This window comes from Electrona antarctica (genome assembly GCF_951216825.1).
Source record: "Electrona antarctica genome assembly, chromosome: 22".
NCBI lineage: Eukaryota > Metazoa > Chordata > Actinopteri > Myctophiformes > Myctophidae > Electrona > Electrona antarctica.
The window spans coordinates 1,167,789-1,187,673 of NC_136805.1; the positions used below are offsets into that span (position 1 = coordinate 1,167,789).

The following is a 19,885-nucleotide window of genomic DNA, read 5'->3' on the forward strand; positions in this document are numbered from 1 at the left end:
TACCTCAAAAGTGTACAGTGTAGCCTACGTGTGTGTGTGTGTGTGTGTGTGTGTGTGTGTGTGTGTGTGTGTGTGTGTGTGTGTGTGTGTGTGTGTGTGTGTGCGCGTGTGTGTTCCTTTTACTCTACCTTTAGCTTGAAGGATTAGTGATGATCTCATTAGCTGTTATCCACTCTCTGAGCAATGTGTGTGTGTGGCCGCTTTTGCGTGGCGCGCGTGCACAGCGTGTATGTGAGGTGTGTGTGTGTGTGTGGGGGGGGGGAGGATTAGCAGCTACAGTGAACGCCACATTCACTTTGACTCTGCATTGAGCTCATGCCGAGTGTCCCGATAAATATCTCAAGCATTGCTCTGTGCCCTTATGTCTCTACTGTATTTTTATTTCTGTTTTTGTGTCGTGTCAAATGTGTGTTTATGTGTTGCATACAAGGCCGCTAGGCCGCAAGACACATTTCAGTGCGAACTGACAATAAAGTACTAATTCAGGACAGGAGATATCATCATATCAACACTAAAATGTCCTGGTTTTCAATCATTCACTACAAAATGTAGTGGTCACTGCAGTTAAAATACGGTTGCTTTGATTCAGGGCCGTGCACAGATAAGACACTAAGTGGGGCTAGAGCACCTTCCCTTTGGCCCTCTGGACAGCAATGTGCCCTTTACTGAAAGTCCGTTTTTGTAAAGTTTGTTCATTTGTTTAGTACAGTGTACAGTATAATGTGGCCCATGGTGACATTGACCAATTCTGGATTAAAAGCTGCTCATGTCATATAAAGTATATATATTATTTATGCCCCAAAATCTATAAATCTCACACCCATTTAGACCGTACGACGTGTGGGAACTAACTAACTAATGCAACCGATCGTCAATCGTTTCCATGTGGATTTTTATTTTCAGAAATAGCAGAAATTGAAATAGCAGAAACACAATTCCATCGTGAATCGCAATTATTAGTTTGACAAATTAATCAACAACTTAAATTTGTCATGGCCCTATACCCAAAATGTGGAACGCCCTACCAACAGTCATTAAGACATGTGAATCCCTTGACTCCTTCAAAACCGCTCTCAAAGGGCACCTATATGGACGGCTGCAATTCGAAACTAACCCACCAGTGGGCCTGACCCCCGGTCGGCCCCCACAGGTTGGGGAAGGTCAAAGAAATGTGTCAGGACTCAGAACAGGGTTGTGTGATGATGATGATAATGAATGAATGAGCGCATGCAGCAGCAGCAGCCACCAAAACAAGACCTGATATCAGTGTGTGTGAAACTGTGAACTAAAGTGGTGAGAATGGTGCAGCTGTGACCTGCCGTCCGTCCGTCCGTCCGTCCGAGCTGTATAGCTCAGTCTGAAGCAGAACAACGCTGGCACAACATCACAGTACAGGAGTTCTACTGCTTTGTGTCAGCCTGGAGACCATGAGTACAGGGTTTTAATGTCTTAGGAGACCATGAGTACAGGGTTTTAATGTCACAGGAGACCATGAGTACAGGGTTTTAATGTCTTAGGAGACCATGAGTACAGGGTTTTAATGTCTTAGGAGACCAGCGTACAGGGTTTTAATGTCTTAGGAGACCATGAGTACAGGGTTTTAATGTCTTAGGAGACCAGCGTACAGGGTTTTAATGCGTGTACAACTTGGTCACAGAACAGCGTTTGTCTCTCTCTGTAAGGAAGGACCTCTACTATAGCATGTCTGCTGCACCAATGCTGAGAGAGAGGAAAGCTTAACAGAGGCTGTTAACGGTTCTGTTACACTTTGTTTGTTCTCTCTTATCTGGTTTCTTGTGAACCTGCTGACTAAACTAAAAGACGTTTCTCTCCATGGCAGGTAGGCAGGAAAAGGCTGACTCATTCATCCATGTTTTGCTCTTTGTTCTCTTTGACACTTTTCTTTAATTAATGTTGTTTCCAGACCAGACGGTACTGCTGGCCGTGGGCGTGTCAGTGGGTGTCATCTTGGTGCTGTTCTTGGGGATTCTGTCCTACTGTCTGTGTACGAGGAGGAGGAGGAGAGAGCGCTCACACTACCAGGTATGCCTTGTATCCTTGTCCGCACGCACGCACGTCGCACACACGCACACACACCTTAATTCATACACCGATGGCGGAAGAAACAATGCAAGGCACCAACCTGCAACTGCTGCATTTCCGTAGATGCACTGGTGTGTATGTATGAGCCTTTGAGATCTTGTAGTCAGTCCTGAAGGCGACGGGGAGCCAGTGGAGAGAACGGAGGAGGGTGGGTGTAATATGATCATATTTTCACACTCTCATCAGGATCCTAGCTGCGCTGTTTTGAATGTACTGGAGCCTCTGGAGGCTCTTGCTGGGGATCCCGATGAGTAGAGTAGTGCGTTGCAGATGTCAATATTTTCCATTGTAGTTAGTTGGGCTAAAGGGGTGCTTGGATGCAGAGGTCATGGACAATAATGGGTACCTAAGCCAAAAACATTCAAGAACCACAACCACTTCTAGGGATTATTAACGCGTTTGTTGACTAGACTTCAACAGTCTGCTAATTACTAACTTGTTGACTAGACTTCAACAGTCTGCTAATTACGAACTTGTTGACTAGACTTCAACAGTCTGCTAATTACTAACTTGTTGACTAGACTTCAACAGTCTGCTAATTACGAACTTGTTGACTAGACTTCAACAGTCTGCTAATTACTAACTTGTTGACTAGACTTCAACAGTCTGCTAATTACTAACTTGTTGACTAGACTTCAACAGTCTGCTAATTACTAACTTGTTGACTAGACTTCAACAGTCTGCTAATTACGAACTTGTTGACTAGACTTCAACAGTCTGCTAATTACTAACTTGTTGACTAGACTTCAACAGTCTGCTAATTACTAACTTGTTGACTAGACTTCAACAGTCTGCTAATTACTAACTTGTTGACTAGACTTCAACAGTCTGCTAATTACTAACTTGTAAATGATATTTGTGGTACCAGGAGCTGACCTCTACCTACACAGTGGCCCCTGCATTCCCAGAATGCACTGCTCCGGTGCTCCTGGTTTCTCCAGTGCCGTGCAACAGGTGAGCAGCAACCATCCATCATTCACTGGTCCGGGGACCCCCTGAGGGTCCGAATGGGGGACTTTTTTTTACAATTCACAATTTAGGCATTTATCAGACAGTCAGCGATTTACAGTAATCAAGAACAACAACACATGGTAATACATCAAATACACAGAAATAGTCATCATGAATCATAACTATAGGCTAAGAACCAGATCCATCCGTCTAACAATAGAATATCTGTACAATGAATTATGAAACTATTGAGTATACACAATAGAGTGCTACGTCTAGATAATATATGCTATCTAAATCAGCTGGTTCCCAAACCTTTTCATGTCAAGGACCCCCAAATTGACACTAATTAGCCCGCGGACTCCCATTAGAAAATAATATATGCCAAGGACCCCCATAAGAGAAGATTTTAACGGCTCTAGCAGTGATTTTCAACCATTTTAATTTCAAGGACCCCCAGTTTGACATGCATTAGACTACGGTCCCCCATTTAATGGCTTTTCTATCTTTGGGACCCCCAATTTATTATTATTGTAAAATCAATGTTAATTTTAACTCTGAGTGTGTACTAACTGTCATTTGTACACTCTCAGAGTTACAAACCCATAAGGGTCCATCTGGTTCCAAACTCTCATTTAGCTGGGGACCCCCTGGAACTCCCTCAAGGACCCCTGGGGGTCCCCATACCCCCTGGAACTCCCTCAAGGACCCCTGGGGGTCCCCGGTCCCCCTGGAACTCCCTCAAGGACCCCTGGGGGTCCCCGGACCCCCTGGAACTCCCTCAGGGACCCCTGGGGGTCCCCGGACCCCCTGGAACTCCCTCAAGGACCCCTGGGGGTCCCCGGACCCCACTTTGGGAACCACTGATCTAAATGACATACTGTAGCCTTTGTTGTATTTATGCCTGTATAAGGTCGTCGAGGCTAGGGCGAGTGCTGCGTCCTGAGGCTAGGGCGAGTGCTGCGTCTTACTGTCTGTCTGTCTGTATAAGGTCGTCGAGGCTAGGGCGAGTGCTGCGTCTTACTGTCTGTTATGCCTGTATAAGGTCGTCGAGGCTAGGGCGAGTGCTGCGTCTTACTGTCTGTTATGCCTGTATAAGGTCGTCGAGGCTAGGGCGAGTGCTGCGTCCTGAGGCTAGGGCGAGTGCTGCGTCTTACTGTCTGTATAAGGTCGTCGAGGCTAGGGCGAGTGCTGCGTCTTACTGTCTGTCTGTCTGTGTTGTATTTATGCCTGTATAAGGTCGTGGAGGCTAGGGCGAGTGCTGCGTCTTACTGTCTGTCTGTTGTATTTATGCCTGTATAAGGTCGTCGAGGCTACTAGGGCGAGTGCTGCGTCTTACTGTCTGTCTGTCTGTATAAGGTCGTCGAGGCTAGGGCGAGTGCTGCGTCTTACTGTCTGTATTTATGCCTGTATAAGGTCGTGGAGGCTAGGGCGAGTGCTGCGTCTTACTGTCTGTCTGTCTGTGTGTGTCTGTAATGAAAGGCCAACCGAGGTCCCGTTCACACTGCCTCCACGCTTTAAACCACGTAACCATGGCAGCCCAAAAGATGGTCCGAAGGAGGAGGAGGAGGAGGAGGGGACGGAGGAGGGGACGGAGGAGGGGATGGAGGATGAAGGCTACAGAGACATCCTGGCCCACCGGGGGTCGCTGTCTGTGAGGAGTGAGTGGAATAACCTGGGAATGTTGCAACTCTTTTACTTTTATGCCTGTCCTGTCCTGGCCTGTAGGAGTACATGCAATAGAGCGTCGCAGTCCCGCCCCCTACCACCAGGGCCCAGGAAATTATTCTCCGTTCATTTCATTTTCCTCATAGACATTTCAGAAAGTATTTATTTAAAGACCTTTTAAGCCTCGTACAAAGCCAACTCGAGTTGTGAGAAATCATGACAACAAACACAATTTTTCGGGACGAACAAATAATTAGAAAGAAGAAGAAAACGGCAGGTTACAACACTTTGTTTCTAGTTTTTCTTCTTTGTAATTATTTGTTTGGTCCAAAATATTGTGTTTATTGTCATGATTTGTCACGACTCCAGTTGGCTTTGTACGACGCTTAAAAGGTATTTAAATAAATACTTTTTGAAATGTCTATGAGGAAAAATGCATTGGGAATTATTTCCTGGGCCTAGCGTCGTCATGAAAGGGGGCGGGACTGTGACACTCCTAATTCCATTGACCAATATCCTCCCCACCCCAAACTATACGGGCCAATTGCGTTTAGTTTAAAATTATGAATTGCATTTTTATAGCGCTTTTCCAAGTGCTCAAAGGGCTTTACAAATGGTTCATTCATTCATACATTGGGAGGTGAAGCTTTATAATGGTTCATTCATTCATACATTGGGAGGTGAAGCTTTATAATAATTCATTCATTCATACATTGGGAGGTGAAGCTTTATAATGGTTCATTCATTCATACATTGGGAGGTGAAGCTTTATAATAATTCATTCATTCATACATTGGGAGGTGAAGCTTTATAATGGTTCATTCATTCATACATTGGGAGGTGAAGCTTTATAATGGTTCATTCATTCATACATTGGGAGGTGAAGCTTTACAATGGTTCATTCATTCATACATTGGGAGGTGAAGCTTTATAATGGTTCATTCATTCATACATTGGGAGGTGAAGCTTTATAATGGTTCATTCATTCATACATTGGGAGGTGAAGCTTTATAATGGTTCATTCATTCATACATTGGGAGGTGAAGCTTTATAATGGTTCATTCATTCATACATTGGGAGGTGAAGCTTTACAATGATTCATTCATTCATACATTGGGAGGTGAAGCTTTATAATGGTTCATTCATTCATACATTGGGAGGTGAAGCTTTATAATGGTTCATTCATTCATACATTGGGAGGTGAAGCTTTACAATGATTCATTCATTCATACATTGGGAGGTGAAGCTTTATAATGGTTCATTCATTCATACATTGGGAGGTGAAGCTTTATAATGGTTCATTCATTCATACATTGGGAGGTGAAGCTTTATAATGGTTCATTCATTCATACATTGGGAGGTGAAGCTTTATAATGGTTCATTCATTCATACATTGGGAGGTGAAGCTTTATAATGGTTCATTCATTCATACATTGGGAGGTGAAGCTTTATAATAATTCATTCATTCATACATTGGGAGGTGAAGCTTTATAATGGTTCATTCATTCATACATTGGGAGGTGAAGCTTTATAATAATTCATTCATTCATACATTGGGAGGTGAAGCTTTATAATAATTCATTCATTCATACATTGGGAGGTGAAGCTTTATAATAATTCATTCATTCATACATTGGGAGGTGAAGCTTTATAATGGTTCATTCATTCATACATTGGGAGGTGAAGCTTTATAATGGTTCATTCATTCATACATTGGGAGGTGAAGCTTTATAATGGTTCATTCATTCATACATTGGGAGGTGAAGCTTTATAATGGTTCATTCATTCATACATTGGGAGGTGAAGCTTTATAATGGTTCATTCATTCATACATTGGGAGGTGAAGCTTTACAATGATTCATTCATTCATACATTGGGAGGTGAAGCTTTATAATTATTCATTCATTCATACATTGGGAGGTGAAGCTTTATAATGGTTCATTCATTCATACATTGGGAGGTGAAGCTTTATAATGGTTCATTCATTCATACATTGGGAGGTGAAGCTTTATAATGGTTCATTCATTCATACATTGGGAGGTGAAGCTTTATAATGGTTCATTCATTCATACATTGGGAGGTGAAGCTTTATAATGGTTCATTCATTCATACATTGGGAGGTGAAGCTTTATAATGGTTCATTCATTCATACATTGGGAGGTGAAGTTTTATAATGGTTCATTCATTCATACATTGGGAGGTGAAGCTTTACAATGGTTCATTCATTCATACATTGGGAGGTGAAGCTTTACAATGGTTCATTCATTCATACATTGGGAGGTGAAGCTTAAAATGGTTCATTCATTCATACATTGGGAGGTGAAGCTTTACAATGGTTCATTCATTCATACATTGGGAGGTGAAGCTTTACAATGGTTCATTCATTCATACATTGGGAGGTGAAGCTTTATAATGGTTCATTCATTCATACATTGGGAGGTGAAGCTTTACAATGGTTCATTCATTCATACATTGGGAGGTGAAGCTTTATAATGGTTCATTCATTCATACATTGGGAGGTGAAGCTTTACAATGGTTCATTCATTCATACATTGGGAGGTGAAGCTTTATAATGGTTCATTCATTCATACATTGGGAGGTGAAGCTTTATAATGGTTCATTCATTCATACATTGGGAGGTGAAGCTTTATAATGGTTCATTCATTCATACATTGGGAGGTGAAGCTTTATAATGGTTCATTCATTCATACATTGGGAGGTGAAGCTTTATAATGGTTCATTCATTCATACATTGGGAGGTGAAGCTTTATAATGGTTCATTCATTCATACATTGGGAGGTGAAGCTTTATAATGGTTCATTCATTCATACATTGGGAGGTGAAGCTTTATAATGGTTCATTCATTCATACATTGGGAGGTGAAGCTTTACAATGGTTCATTCATTCATACATTGGGAGGTGAAGCTTTATAATGGTTCATTCATTCATACATTGGGAGGTGAAGCTTTATAATGGTTCATTCATTCATACATTGGGAGGTGAAGCTTTATAATGGTTCATTCATTCATACATTGGGAGGTGAAGCTTTATAATGGTTCATTCATTCATACATTGGGAGGTGAAGCTTTATAATGGTTCATTCATTCATACATTGGGAGGTGAAGCTTTATAATGGTTCATTCATTCATACATTGGGAGGTGAAGCTTTATAATGGTTCATTCATTCATACATTGGGAGGTGAAGCTTTACAATGGTTCATTCATTCATACATTGGGAGGTGAAGCTTTATAATGGTTCATTCATTCATACATTGGGAGGTGAAGCTTTATAATGGTTCATTCATTCATACATTGGGAGGTGAAGCTTTATAATGGTTCATTCATTCATACATTGGGAGGTGAAGCTTTATAATGGTTCATTCATTCATACATTGGGAGGTGAAGCTTTATAATGGTTCATTCATTCATACATTGGGAGGTGAAGCTTTATAATGGTTCATTCATTCATTCATTGGGAGGTGAAGCTTTATAATGGTTCATTCATTCATACATTGGGAGGTGAAGCTTTACAATGGTTCATTCATTCATACATTGGGAGGTGAAGCTTTATAATGGTTCATTCATTCATACATTGTAATTATTTACGTTGAATTCATTACAGGGACAATAGTGATCTATTGTCACGACAAAGTGTCTCATTTAACGCTTATATCATTCAGATATTTTTGTTATCTAAACTATTTTAGTTATTTTTTACCTTTTATGGAACCGAAATGGGGAATTGATAAGTATAAGCAGAATCGGAACCAGAATCAACATCCTAACGATACTATGTAACGATATATCGTATATCGATATATATCGTTATATATATATATATATATATATATATATATATATATATATATATATATTAATCCCGACGATATGAATCGATTTTATTAAAATAAAAAAATCGATAATTTTTCTGGGAAATTTCTTTTTCTTTTAAATATCGTGAAAAATCGTATCGTGAACCTCATATCGTGATATGAATCGTATGGTGAGTTGAGTGAATCGTTACATGCCTAAACGATACCCATCCCCCCTCCCCCCCTCCCCCTCCCCCTCCAGGCTGGTACCCGATAGGCACGGTGCTGTCGGGCCTGTACTGTGTTAACGAGGTGGCGGCGGCGGCCCCGCCCCCTGGGGGGGGCGTGGCCACGCCGCGGCTCTGCTTGGCGGTGGAGTACCGCCACGCCCCCGGCCAGCTGCTGGTGTCTCTGCTCCGCCTGGCCAACCTGCCGCCGCGTTTCCACGGCAACGCCACGGCGGCCGAGCTGCGGCTGCTGCCCGACGACGAGCAGCGGCGCCCCCGTCAGGTCAGAGCCAGAGGCGCAGGGCCCGACCCCGAGTTCAACCACTGCTGCCTCTTCCAGGTGAGCACGCACGCACGCACGCACGCACGCACGCACGCACGCACGCACGCACGCACGCACGCACGCACGCACGCACATTTTAGTTCTTTATTTTAATCCACAAAAAAATTCATTTGACAAGGAAACAAATATAACGGGGTTGACAGTTCATGTTCACTTAAAGGGAAACTTCACCCTTTTTGCAAAATAATATATGTTTCTGGGGGTCTTTATGTGTGTAATATGTGGTTTTAGATATTTTAGATTTTAGCAGTGAGCTTCACTTCCTTTCTGGACTACAATTCCCATATTTTAGCTCACTGCTAAAATCTAAAATATCTAAAGCCACATATTACACACATAAAGACCCCCAGGAAAGTGTTCTAAATCTTCTAAACGTCATTAACATTTTTTTTACAAAAAGGGTGAAGTGTCCCTTTAAGGATACACGTGGCACCTCCTCCTCCACACAGACAAACTGCCTAGAACAGCCCAAACAGAGCAGTATTTGGCAAGTTGTTTGGCTTTGCTCTTTGTCATGCCGGCTAATCTTAGGCCACTCATGGTCACAGCACCGTGTGTGTGTGTGTGTGTGTGTGTGTGTGTGTGTGTGTGTGTGTGTGTGTGTGTGTGTGTGTGTGTGTGTGTGTGTGTGTGTGTGTGTGTGTGTGTGTGTGTGTGTGTGTGTGTGTGTGTGTGTGTGTGTGTGTGCGCGCGCGCGCGTGCAGTTGTCGGGTGTGTCGGTGTGTCACAGCACCCTCAGTGTGTGTGTGCAGAGCGTGGATCGGGGGGGTCAGCGCCACGCGGTGGGCAGGGTCAGCTTCTCCCTGGAGGGGGCGCTGTGTCCCGCCGGCAGGGTGCTCTGGAGGGACCTGGAGACGCACACGCAGCCGGAGGTACGCGCACACACGCACGCACGCACGAGCTCTCACGTCGTGTTTCCAGCTTCATAGATGTACTATTGTACTTTTGCCATTTTTGAGGTGCAACCACTCCAAGGAACAGCAATGTCCGTCTTCACCTATGTTTGTGTGTGACTATGTTTGTGTGTGACGTTAATGAGCACCAGTACCAATGAGTACCACAAGTGGCGCTGTGCCAGAAACAGAGAGAGAGAAATAGTGCTGCACTGTTGCCTGCTAATGAGAGAGGGGGGGGGGGGGGGGGGATTTGCACCACTCAGTTCACACGGGTGTGATTTTTTAATATGAAACCTAAAAAGCAAAGGCCTTCATACTGCAGTTTTATGCGATAAGGTGACCACCAAAACGTTGCTTAGTAAAAACAGAGAGATGTGTTTGGGTGAGCGGTGAGTCTCTTACCACCGCGGCTCAGTGATGTCATGTTGTAGTTCTAGTAAAAACAGAGAGGTGTGTTTGGGCGAGCGGTGAGTCTCTTACCACCGCGGCTCAGTGATGTCATGTTGTAGTTCTAGTAAAAACAGAGAGGTGTGTTTGGGCGAGCGGTGAGTCTCTTACCACCGCGGCTCAGTGATGTCATGTTGTAGTTCTAGTAAAAACAGAGAGGTGTGTTTGGGCGAGCGGTGAGTCTCTTACCACTGCGGCTCAGTGATGTCATGTTGTAGTTCTAGTAAAAACAGAGAGATGTGTTTGTGCGAGCGGTGAGTCTCTTACCACCGCGGCTCAGTGATGTCATGTTGTAGTTCTAGTAAAAACAGAGAGATGTGTTTGGGCGAGCGGTGAGTCTCTTACCACCGCGGCTCAGTGACGTCATGTTGTAGTTTTAGTAAAAACAGAGACATGTGTTTGGGGTGAGCGGTGAGTCTCTTACCACCGCGGGTCAGTGACGTCATGTTGTAGTTTTAGTAAAAACAGAGAGATGTGTTTGGGCGAGCGGTGAGTCTCTTACCACCGCGGCTCAGTGACGTCATGTTGTAGTTCTAGTAAAAACAGAGAGATGTGTTTGGGGTGAGCGGTGAGTCTCTTACCACCGCGGCTCAGTGATGTCATGTTGTAGTTCTAGTAAAAACAGAGAGATGTGTTTGGGCGAGCGGTGAGTCTCTTACCACCGCGGCTCAGTGATGTCATGTTGTAGTTCTAGTAAAAACAGAGAGATGTGTTTGGGCGAGCGGTGAGTCTCTTACCACCGCGGCTCAGTGATGTCATGTTGTAGTTCTAGTAAAAACAGAGAGATGTGTTTGGGTGAGCGGTGAGTCTCTTACCACCGCGGCTCAGTGATGTCATGTTGTAGTTCTAGTAAAAACAGAGAGATGTGTTTGGGCGAGCGGTGAGTCTCTTACCACCGCGGCTCAGTGATGTCATGTTGTAGTTCTGGTAAAAACAGAGAGATGTGTTTGGGTGAGTGGTGAGTCTCTTACCACGAGGCTCAGTGATGTCATGTTGTAGTTCTAGTAAAAACAGAGAGATGTGTTTGGGTGAGCGGTGAAGCGATATACCATCGCTGCGCTGCTTGACGTCATCTTGTAGTTTTCGGTGGTCACCTTATCACCTAAAACTGGATCATGAACAGGACATACAAATCACACTCCATGTTCCACCATAGTCTGAAAACACCCCACTGAGCATTTTTTGGTCTAATATTCGTCTAAAAAAACGGCTAAAAGTGAAAGTTTTTTAGACGTCTATTCTTAGATTAGACGTTGATTAGCGGTTGTTTAAACGTCTATATATAGACGGTCTATATATAGACGGTTAAACAACCGCTAATCAACGTCTAAAAAACTTTCACTTTTAGCCGTTTTTTATCGCATTTTTAGACGCCGTCTTTTGCTCAGTGGGACACATCCAGGGGAATTAAAACGGTCCGTCTTGAGAGATTTACTTGAACACAAATGCTAAGAATTATATTTAGATTCAGTCAGATGTTTACCTGGTAGGCTACAGAAGTTACCTTTACTTACTCTGTCGTTTATTGAATATAGGGACTACTGTGTTGTGTTACTTTGTAATTCAATCTGGAAAAGAATGTCTGCTAAATGTCTACAACTTTTTAAAGTGTACAGTTTTAGAGTCATGATCCTTCTCTCTCTCTCTCTCTCTCTCTCTCTCTCTCTCTCTCTCTCTCTCTCTCTCTCTCTCTCTCTCTCTCTCCCAGTGCTCTGAGCTGGGTGATGTTCAGATATCCCTGAGCTACAGTCCAGCTCTGCAGCGCCTCACGGTGGTCATACTGAGGGCCCGCGGCCTGCAGCTGCTTACAGAGGCAGGTGAGAGACCAATCCATGTAAACATATACCTCCCCTCCGCAGGGTGGTGCCCTCACCCACCCTATACCTCCCCTCCACAGGGTGGCGCCCTCACCCACCCTACACCTCCCCTCCACAGGGTGGTCCCCTCACCCACCCTACACCTCCCCTCCACAGGGTGGTTCCCTCACCCACCCTACACCTCCCCTCCACAGGGTGGTCCCCTCACCCACCCTACACCTCCCCTCCACAGGGTGGTCCCCTCACCCACCCTACACCTCCCTCCACAGGGTGGCGCCCTCACCCACCCTACACCTCCCCTCCACAGGGTGGTCCCCTCACCCACCCTACACCTCCCCTCCACAGGGTGGTCCCCTCACCCACCCTACACCTCCCTCCACAGGGTGGCGCCCTCACCCACCCTACACCTCCCCTCCACAGGGTGGTTCCCTCACCCACCCTACACCTCCCCTCCACAGGGTGGTCCCCTCACCCACCCTACACCTCCCCACCACAGGGTGGTCCCCTCACCCACCCTACACCTCCCCACCACAGGGTGGTCCCCTCACCCACCCTACACCTCCCCTCCACAGGGTGGTTCCCTCACCCACCCTACACCTCCCCTCCACAGGGTGGTCCCCTCACCCACCCTACACCTCCACAGGGTGGTCCCCTCACCCACCCTACACCTCCCCTCCACAGGGTGGTCCCCTCACCCACCCTACACCTCCCTCCACAGGGTGGCGCCCTCACCCACCCTACACCTCCCCTCCACAGGGTGGTTCCCTCACCCACCCTACACCTCCCCTCCACAGGGTGGCGCCCTCACCCTCCCTACACCTCCACAGGGTGGTCCCCTCACCCACCCTACACCTCCCCACCACAGGGTGGTTCCCTCACCCACCCTACACCTCCCCTCCGCAGGGTGGTGCCCTCACCCTCCCTACACCTCCACAGGGTGGTCCCCTCACCCACCCTACACCTCCCCACCACAGGGTGGTTCCCTCACCCACCCTACACCTCCCCTCCGCAGGGTGGTGCCCTCACCCACCCTACCTATAGTCCTGCACCTTGTAGGGGGAACCCCCTGAATTAAAGGACCTATAACATAAAATTCAACTTTTTCAATTTCTTTTGTGTTTTTGGGGCTCCCATATGTGTTTTCTATCCCCACAAATAACCAATTTTGAACAATCAGGCTTATAATATGGGTGCTTTAATGGAAATTGCTCTCAAGAACAGCTCAACTGATTTTGTCCTCATCATGATGTCATCAATGTCACCCTACTTTGTATAATTCCACCTCTTTTTCAGTCTTCAGTTCCAAATTTGCATTTCCACTGTGTTTACAATGTCCGCCATTGTTGATTTTCCAAGCTGGCATGGAATGGAAACAAGCCTGGGTTTATCTAGCATCAGTATTATAATGACTCAAATATTAAATAATCTGCATATCAGCACCCCCACCACCTCAGGACATTGTGGTATTGCAGCTAAAACTGCTTTCAAAGTCCAGAAAGAAATGACAAGGCTGGTTATATCAGAGTGGTGAAACCATTAGAAATAAGTTTGAGGGACATGGACAATATGATATTAAATATTAAAAACAGTTTTAAAATGCATGCTATTTCTGCTTTAAGACACAGTAATAGTCTCGCGTGACCAGACTGTTGCCTCTCGCAACTTTCAAATGCAGGCGGGGCTAACGCTCCGGTTCGGTCTCTATCCTTTTATTACTCTATGATAGACACACAGAGTCACACTGAACACTGGAGCCTTTTCCCTGAGTGACGGACACAGATAGACTACTGTATGTCTGGCTGACGCAACACACCGGCTTCACAGATTGGCCAGAGGCGTCACATGACGTTTGTACCACTGTAGAGATATAAGAGGTAGCGTGTGGTTGACAGAACTGCATTGTGGGACAGAGAAGCAAGAACAACCTGACGTTAGAATGATCCGCTGGACCCTCCATCTGAAAAGAGGAGCAAAGGGTCATCTCCATGCAGCTGTGGTGCTGCAGGACAAGCTGTACTGCTTTGGAGGAGACAGTGATGTTCACGTCTTCAACACAGTGTCTTTATGCTGGAGGAAGCTGACCCCAGGGACGCCGCCATGGGGAAGAGGAGCTGTGAGGCGCTATGGCCACACAGCTGTGTTGGTTGAAGTTACAGTCTACATCTGGGGAGGGAAGCCTTACTGCAATGTGCTTTATGCATTTGATGTTGACGCCTACAGATGGTTCAAACCCAGGGTTTCTGGCACTGTTCCAGAGGAGAGGTACGACCACTCAGCCTGTGTGTTGGAGAAGGCCATATTTATCCATGGAGGACTCACCAAGCTGAATATATACACTAATGACATGTACAAGTTGGACACCAGCACAATGGTCTGGTCTTTCATTAACACCAGAGGAACTCCACCTCCTGCTTCATACCTTCACTCTGCCACCATCATCGGGACAAATATGTTTGTATTTGGGGACACTATCAGAGTGTTTGACACACAGACCAACCTCTGGTTGAGCACACCTTCTGCACAGCCTCTTCCAGGAGGACGCTGGTGTCATTCAGCTTTTACCTACAATGGAGAGCTGTACATATTTGGTGGCTTCAACAATAAGACCCTCAATGATGTGTGGAAATTCAGTCCAGAGACCTTCTCCTGGAAGAAGGTTGAGCCCAAGGGGAAAGGACCGGGTCCAATGTATAAGATGCGCTGCGGCATGGTGGGAGATCGTATCTCCCTCTTTGGAGGAGATTTCTTCCTCTTTGGAGGAGACCACACCCCTGATGACCTGTATGTCTTAGACTTCAATCCTAGCCTCAAGACATTATGTAAGCTAGCAGTTATTCAGTACCGTCTGGAGCAGTCGGACTTCACACACGACATCAGGTGGGAACTGGCAGCCATCACGACAGACGACGGCATAATAAAAGCGTGCCTACGATAAAGAAGGAAATATAAATAATAAAAATCACACCCGTGTGAAGTGAGGGGCGCTAATATATTAAAGTCTAACTCTGTTGATTAGGTGATGTAATGGTGATGTAAAACAAACGATGCCAACACAAACATTAAACGCCATTAACGATAAAGAGACAATATGAAGTAAACGACACATTATGACGTCAATTTTCCCTTCATTTTCAATGCGTTTACTAAACAAACTTTAAACTAAAGACAAACATTAAACCTGTGTATAGGAGGGCCCCCTCAAAAATCTGACAAATTCATGAAACGGCAAAAATAAAGTGAGCGGTGCCTTTGACTTGTTGGTCTGGGGCACCCGCTATCACTCACAACTGCCCCTCCCTACCTACCCTACGTCAACCCTCCAAAAAAACACCCACACCCTCGGATCTGAAAATATATTCCTACTGGAGGTTCCAAATACCAACCATGTACTCCATGGGGCACCGACCAGGCCTTCCTTCTGCTGGGCAGCAGCGCGCCTGTGGACCAGCCGTCCTTATATGGACTTGACAGTACCGCAGACCAGCCGTCCTTATATGGACCTGACAGTACCGCAGACCAGCCGTCCTTATATGGACCTGACAGTACCGCAGACCAGCCGTCCTTATATGGACCTGACAGTACCGCAGACCAGCCGTCCTTATATGGACCTGACAGTACCACAGACCAGCCGTCCTTATATGGACCTGACAGTACCGCAGACCAGCCGTCCTTATATGGACCTGACAGTACCGCAGACCAGCCGTCCTTATATGGACCTGACAGTACCGCAGACCAGCCGTCCTTATATGGACCTGACAGTACCGCAGACCAGCTGTCCTTATATGGACCTGACAGTACCGCAGACCAGCCGTCCTTATATGGACCTGACAGTACCACAGACCAGCCGTCCTTATATGGACCTGACAGTACCGCAGACCAGCCGTCCTTATATGGACCTGACAGTACCGCAGACCATGGAGTCTTTCAAAACGGGCTTAAAAACCTTAAAAACGGAAGCTCTGATCATGAGTAAAATATAAACGCGGCCTGGGCCGTGGCTCAGCGGTCCAGGCACCTTGGCTGGTAATCCAGTCTGGCAGTGTGCCGTGGGTTCGACTCCCGATCCCGACAGCCTTTACTGCATGTCACTCCCCCATCTCTCTCCCCATTTCCTGTCAGCCTACTGTCTGTCCCTCTTTAAAGAATATAAAATAAAGGCGGAAGCCGCAAAAAAAAAAAACATTTAAAATATAAACGCTTCCGTCATACAGTCTGGAGCAACGGAAGCTCTGATCACGAGTAAAATATAAATGCTTCCGTCATACAGTCTGGAGCAACGGAAGCTCTGATCACGAGTAAAATATAAATGCTTCCGTCATACAGTCTGGAGCAACGGAAGCTCTGATCATGAGTTAAATATAAACGCTTCCGTCATACAGTCTGGAGCAACGGAAGCTCTGATCATGAGTAAAATATAAATGCTTCCGTCATACAGTCTGGAGCAACGGAAGCTCTGATCACGAGTAAAATATAAATGCTTCCGTCATACAGTCTGGAGCAACGGAAGCTCTGATCACGAGTAAAATATAAACGCTTCCGTCATATAGTCTGGAGCAACGGAAGCTCTGATCACGAGTAAAATATAAATGCTTCCGTCATACAGTCTGGAGCGACGGAAGCTCTGATCACGAGTAAAATATAAACGCTTCCGTCATACAGTCTGGAGCGACGGAAGCTCTGATCATGAGTAAAATATAAACGCTTCCGTCATACAGTCTGGAGCAACGGAAGCTCTGATCATGAGTAAAATATAAATGCTTCCGTCATACAGTCTGGAGCAACGGAAGCTCTGATCACGAGTAAAATATAAATGCTTCCGTCATACAGTCTGGAGCAACGGAAGCTCTGATCACGAGTAAAATATAAATGCTTCCGTCGTACAGTCTGGAGCAACGGAAGCTCTGATCACGAGTAAAATATAAATGCTTCCGTCGTACAGTCTGGAGCAACGGAAGCTCTGATCACGAGTAAAATATAAATGCTTCCGTCGTACAGTCTGGAGCAACGGAAGCTCTGATCACGAGTAAAATATAAATGCTTCCGTCGTACAGTCTGGAGCAACGGAAGCTCTGATCACGAGTAAAATATAAATGCTTCCGTCGTACAGTCTGGAGCAACGGAAGCTCTGATCACGAGTAAAATATAAATGCTTCCATCATACAGTCTGGAGCAACGGAAGCTCTGATCATGAGTAAAATATAAATGCTTCCGTCATACAGTCTGGAGCAACGGAAGCTCTGATCATGAGTAAAATATAAATGCTTCCGTCATACAGTCTGGAGCAACAGAAGCTCTGATCATGAGTAAAATATAAATGCTTCCGTCATACAGTCTGGAGCAACGGAAGCTCTGATCATGAGTAAAATATAAATGCTTCCGTCATACAGTCTGGAGCAACGGAAGCTCTGATCATGAGTAAAATATAAATGCTTCCGTCATACAGTCTGGAGCAACGGAAGCTCTGATCACGAGTAAAATATAAATGCTTCCGTCATACAGTCTGGAGCAACGGAAGCTCTGATCACGAGTAAGTGATAAAGCGGAAGTGAGGCCTCCTACCCCCCCGCTTCCGTTTCATCTTTATCCTAATATAATATCGAGATAATCTAAGCATATATAGCTTGCTGTTTAGCAGAAATGGAAAAAAAGACATAAATAAAAATGTAAAGATATTCTAAAATATATTTTCGTGAGCAGAAATGGCAGCTTCCTTGCTCGGATTTGGGGAGGTGTAGTTCCAGACTCTATATAATAATAATAATATAATAATATCTCAAACTTATATAGCGCTTTTCTGAGTACCCAAAGACGCTTTACATGGGGGGGGCTTTACAGAGGTAACGACAAAATAAAAAACAACTTTATTAGAAAAAAAAGGAAAAACACTAAAAGCTAAGAACATTAAAAAGGCAGTGAAAAGGGTTAGCTAGGGAAGGCAATGTTGAAGAGGTGGGTCTGGAGGGCGCTTTTGAAAGTTTGGAGGGTGGGAGCATCTCTGAGTGCCTTAGGGAGGGCATTCCACAGGGTTGGGGCAGCAAAGGCAAAAGCTCTGTCCCCCCACGTACGGAGTTTGGTTTTGGGGACGTCGAGGAGGTTTGCATCACCAGACCTGAGGGAGCGGGAGGGGACATGACGTTTGAGGAGGTCACAGAGGTATGGGGGAGCCAGGTTATTTAGTGCTTTGTAGGTGGTATATAACATTCAGAGATTGTGTAATAGTTGTCTGCCTAGTGTCTACGCAAGACTAATATAATAACTATATTCAGAAGATGAAATGTACATATTGAGGAGAAAGTGGGTGTGAATGTGTTTCTTTGTGCTTCTGCACCTCTGAAGAAAGGATAGGACAATTAGTAAATTAGTTTAACAGTTATGGTTCTGTGTGTGTGTGTGTGAATTGTGAATGCGTGCGTGTGTGCGTGCACGTTGCTCCCAGGTGTGTGCGTGCGCGTGTGTCTGCAGATACACACTCAGGTGGTGAAGAGCAAGCAGAGCTCCGCGGTGGTGGAGGGCGGGGCTACTACCACTGACCCCTCCTTCGACCTCAAGGTGACCTTTAAACTCCGCCCCCAGCAGCTGGACGACGCCTGTCTGAGGGTGGAGCTGCAGCAGCCTGACCCCGTGCACACAGGTCAGAGGTCAACAACAGGTCATACTGGTCAACTGTGAGCCATAATTGTTTGCGTAGGAGGCGAGACACGAGACACGGCTCACGATTGGCTGAAACACGCGTAGGGACACTTGGACCGCCCCGCCGCGCGCAAGGCGGTGCGCCTCCCTTTTGTGCCTCTATTCCAGGAGGACACTCAGGACAGCACCGTCCAGGAGGACACCGTCCAGGAGGACACTCAGGACAGCACCGTCCGGCTTTGCTCTGTCGTGGAAAATACAGTATTGCTCTGTGGTCACGCCTGGTCATTCCTACAACAGGAAGGTGACGGTGTTCTAATTCTTCTTCTTCTTCCAGAGCCTCCAGGGATGCTGGGAGTTGTAGTCCTACAACAGGAATGTGACGGTGTTCTAATTCTTCTTCTTCTTCCAGAGCCTCCAGGGATGCTGGGAGTTGTAGTCCTACAACAGGAAGGTGACGGTGTTCTAATTATTCTTCTTCTTCCAGAGCCTCCAGGGATGCTGGGAGTTGTAGTCCTACAACAGGAAGGTGACGGTGTTCTAATTCTTCTTCTTCTTCCAGAGCCTCCAGGGATGCTGGGAGTTGTAGTCCTACAACAGGAAGGTGACGGTGTTCTAATTCTTCTTCTTCTTCCAGAGCCTCCAGGGATGCTGGGAGTTGTAGTCCTGGGTCCCTTCATGTACTCCAGAGGTCAGCAGTTACAGCACTGGATGGACACCATGAACACACCCCAGCAGCTGTTCACCCACTGGCACAGGCTGAGGAGGAGCACCTAGCACACACACACGCTCGCACGCACGCACGCACGCACGCACACACACACACACACACACACACACACACACACACACACACACACACACACACACACGTTTGCACGCGCACAAACAAACAAAGAAACACATGTGTATATATAACAATCTTTATTTGCGTTCACATTTAACAAGAAATTCTTGAACACGAACAATACTAGATTCTAAAACATGGGAA

The 19,885-nt window shown here is 45.7% G+C and overlaps 1 protein-coding gene across 1 annotated transcript; it reads left to right on the forward strand.

The window, feature by feature from the left end:
* Nucleotides 1-1,833: 1,833 nt before the first annotated feature.
* On the forward strand, nucleotides 1,834-19,671 carry syt15 (synaptotagmin XV; the record flags this gene model as incomplete). Its single annotated transcript, XM_079493614.1, has 10 exons — nucleotides 1,834-1,840; nucleotides 1,925-2,043; nucleotides 2,972-3,057; nucleotides 4,537-4,715; nucleotides 8,797-9,101; nucleotides 9,809-9,976; nucleotides 12,156-12,264; nucleotides 13,021-13,130; nucleotides 18,727-18,895; nucleotides 19,532-19,671. The coding sequence occupies 10 exons, from the start codon at nucleotides 1,834-1,836 to the stop codon at nucleotides 19,669-19,671; spliced, it is 1,392 nt and encodes a 463-aa protein (XP_079349740.1).
* Nucleotides 19,672-19,885: the final 214 nt, after the last annotated feature.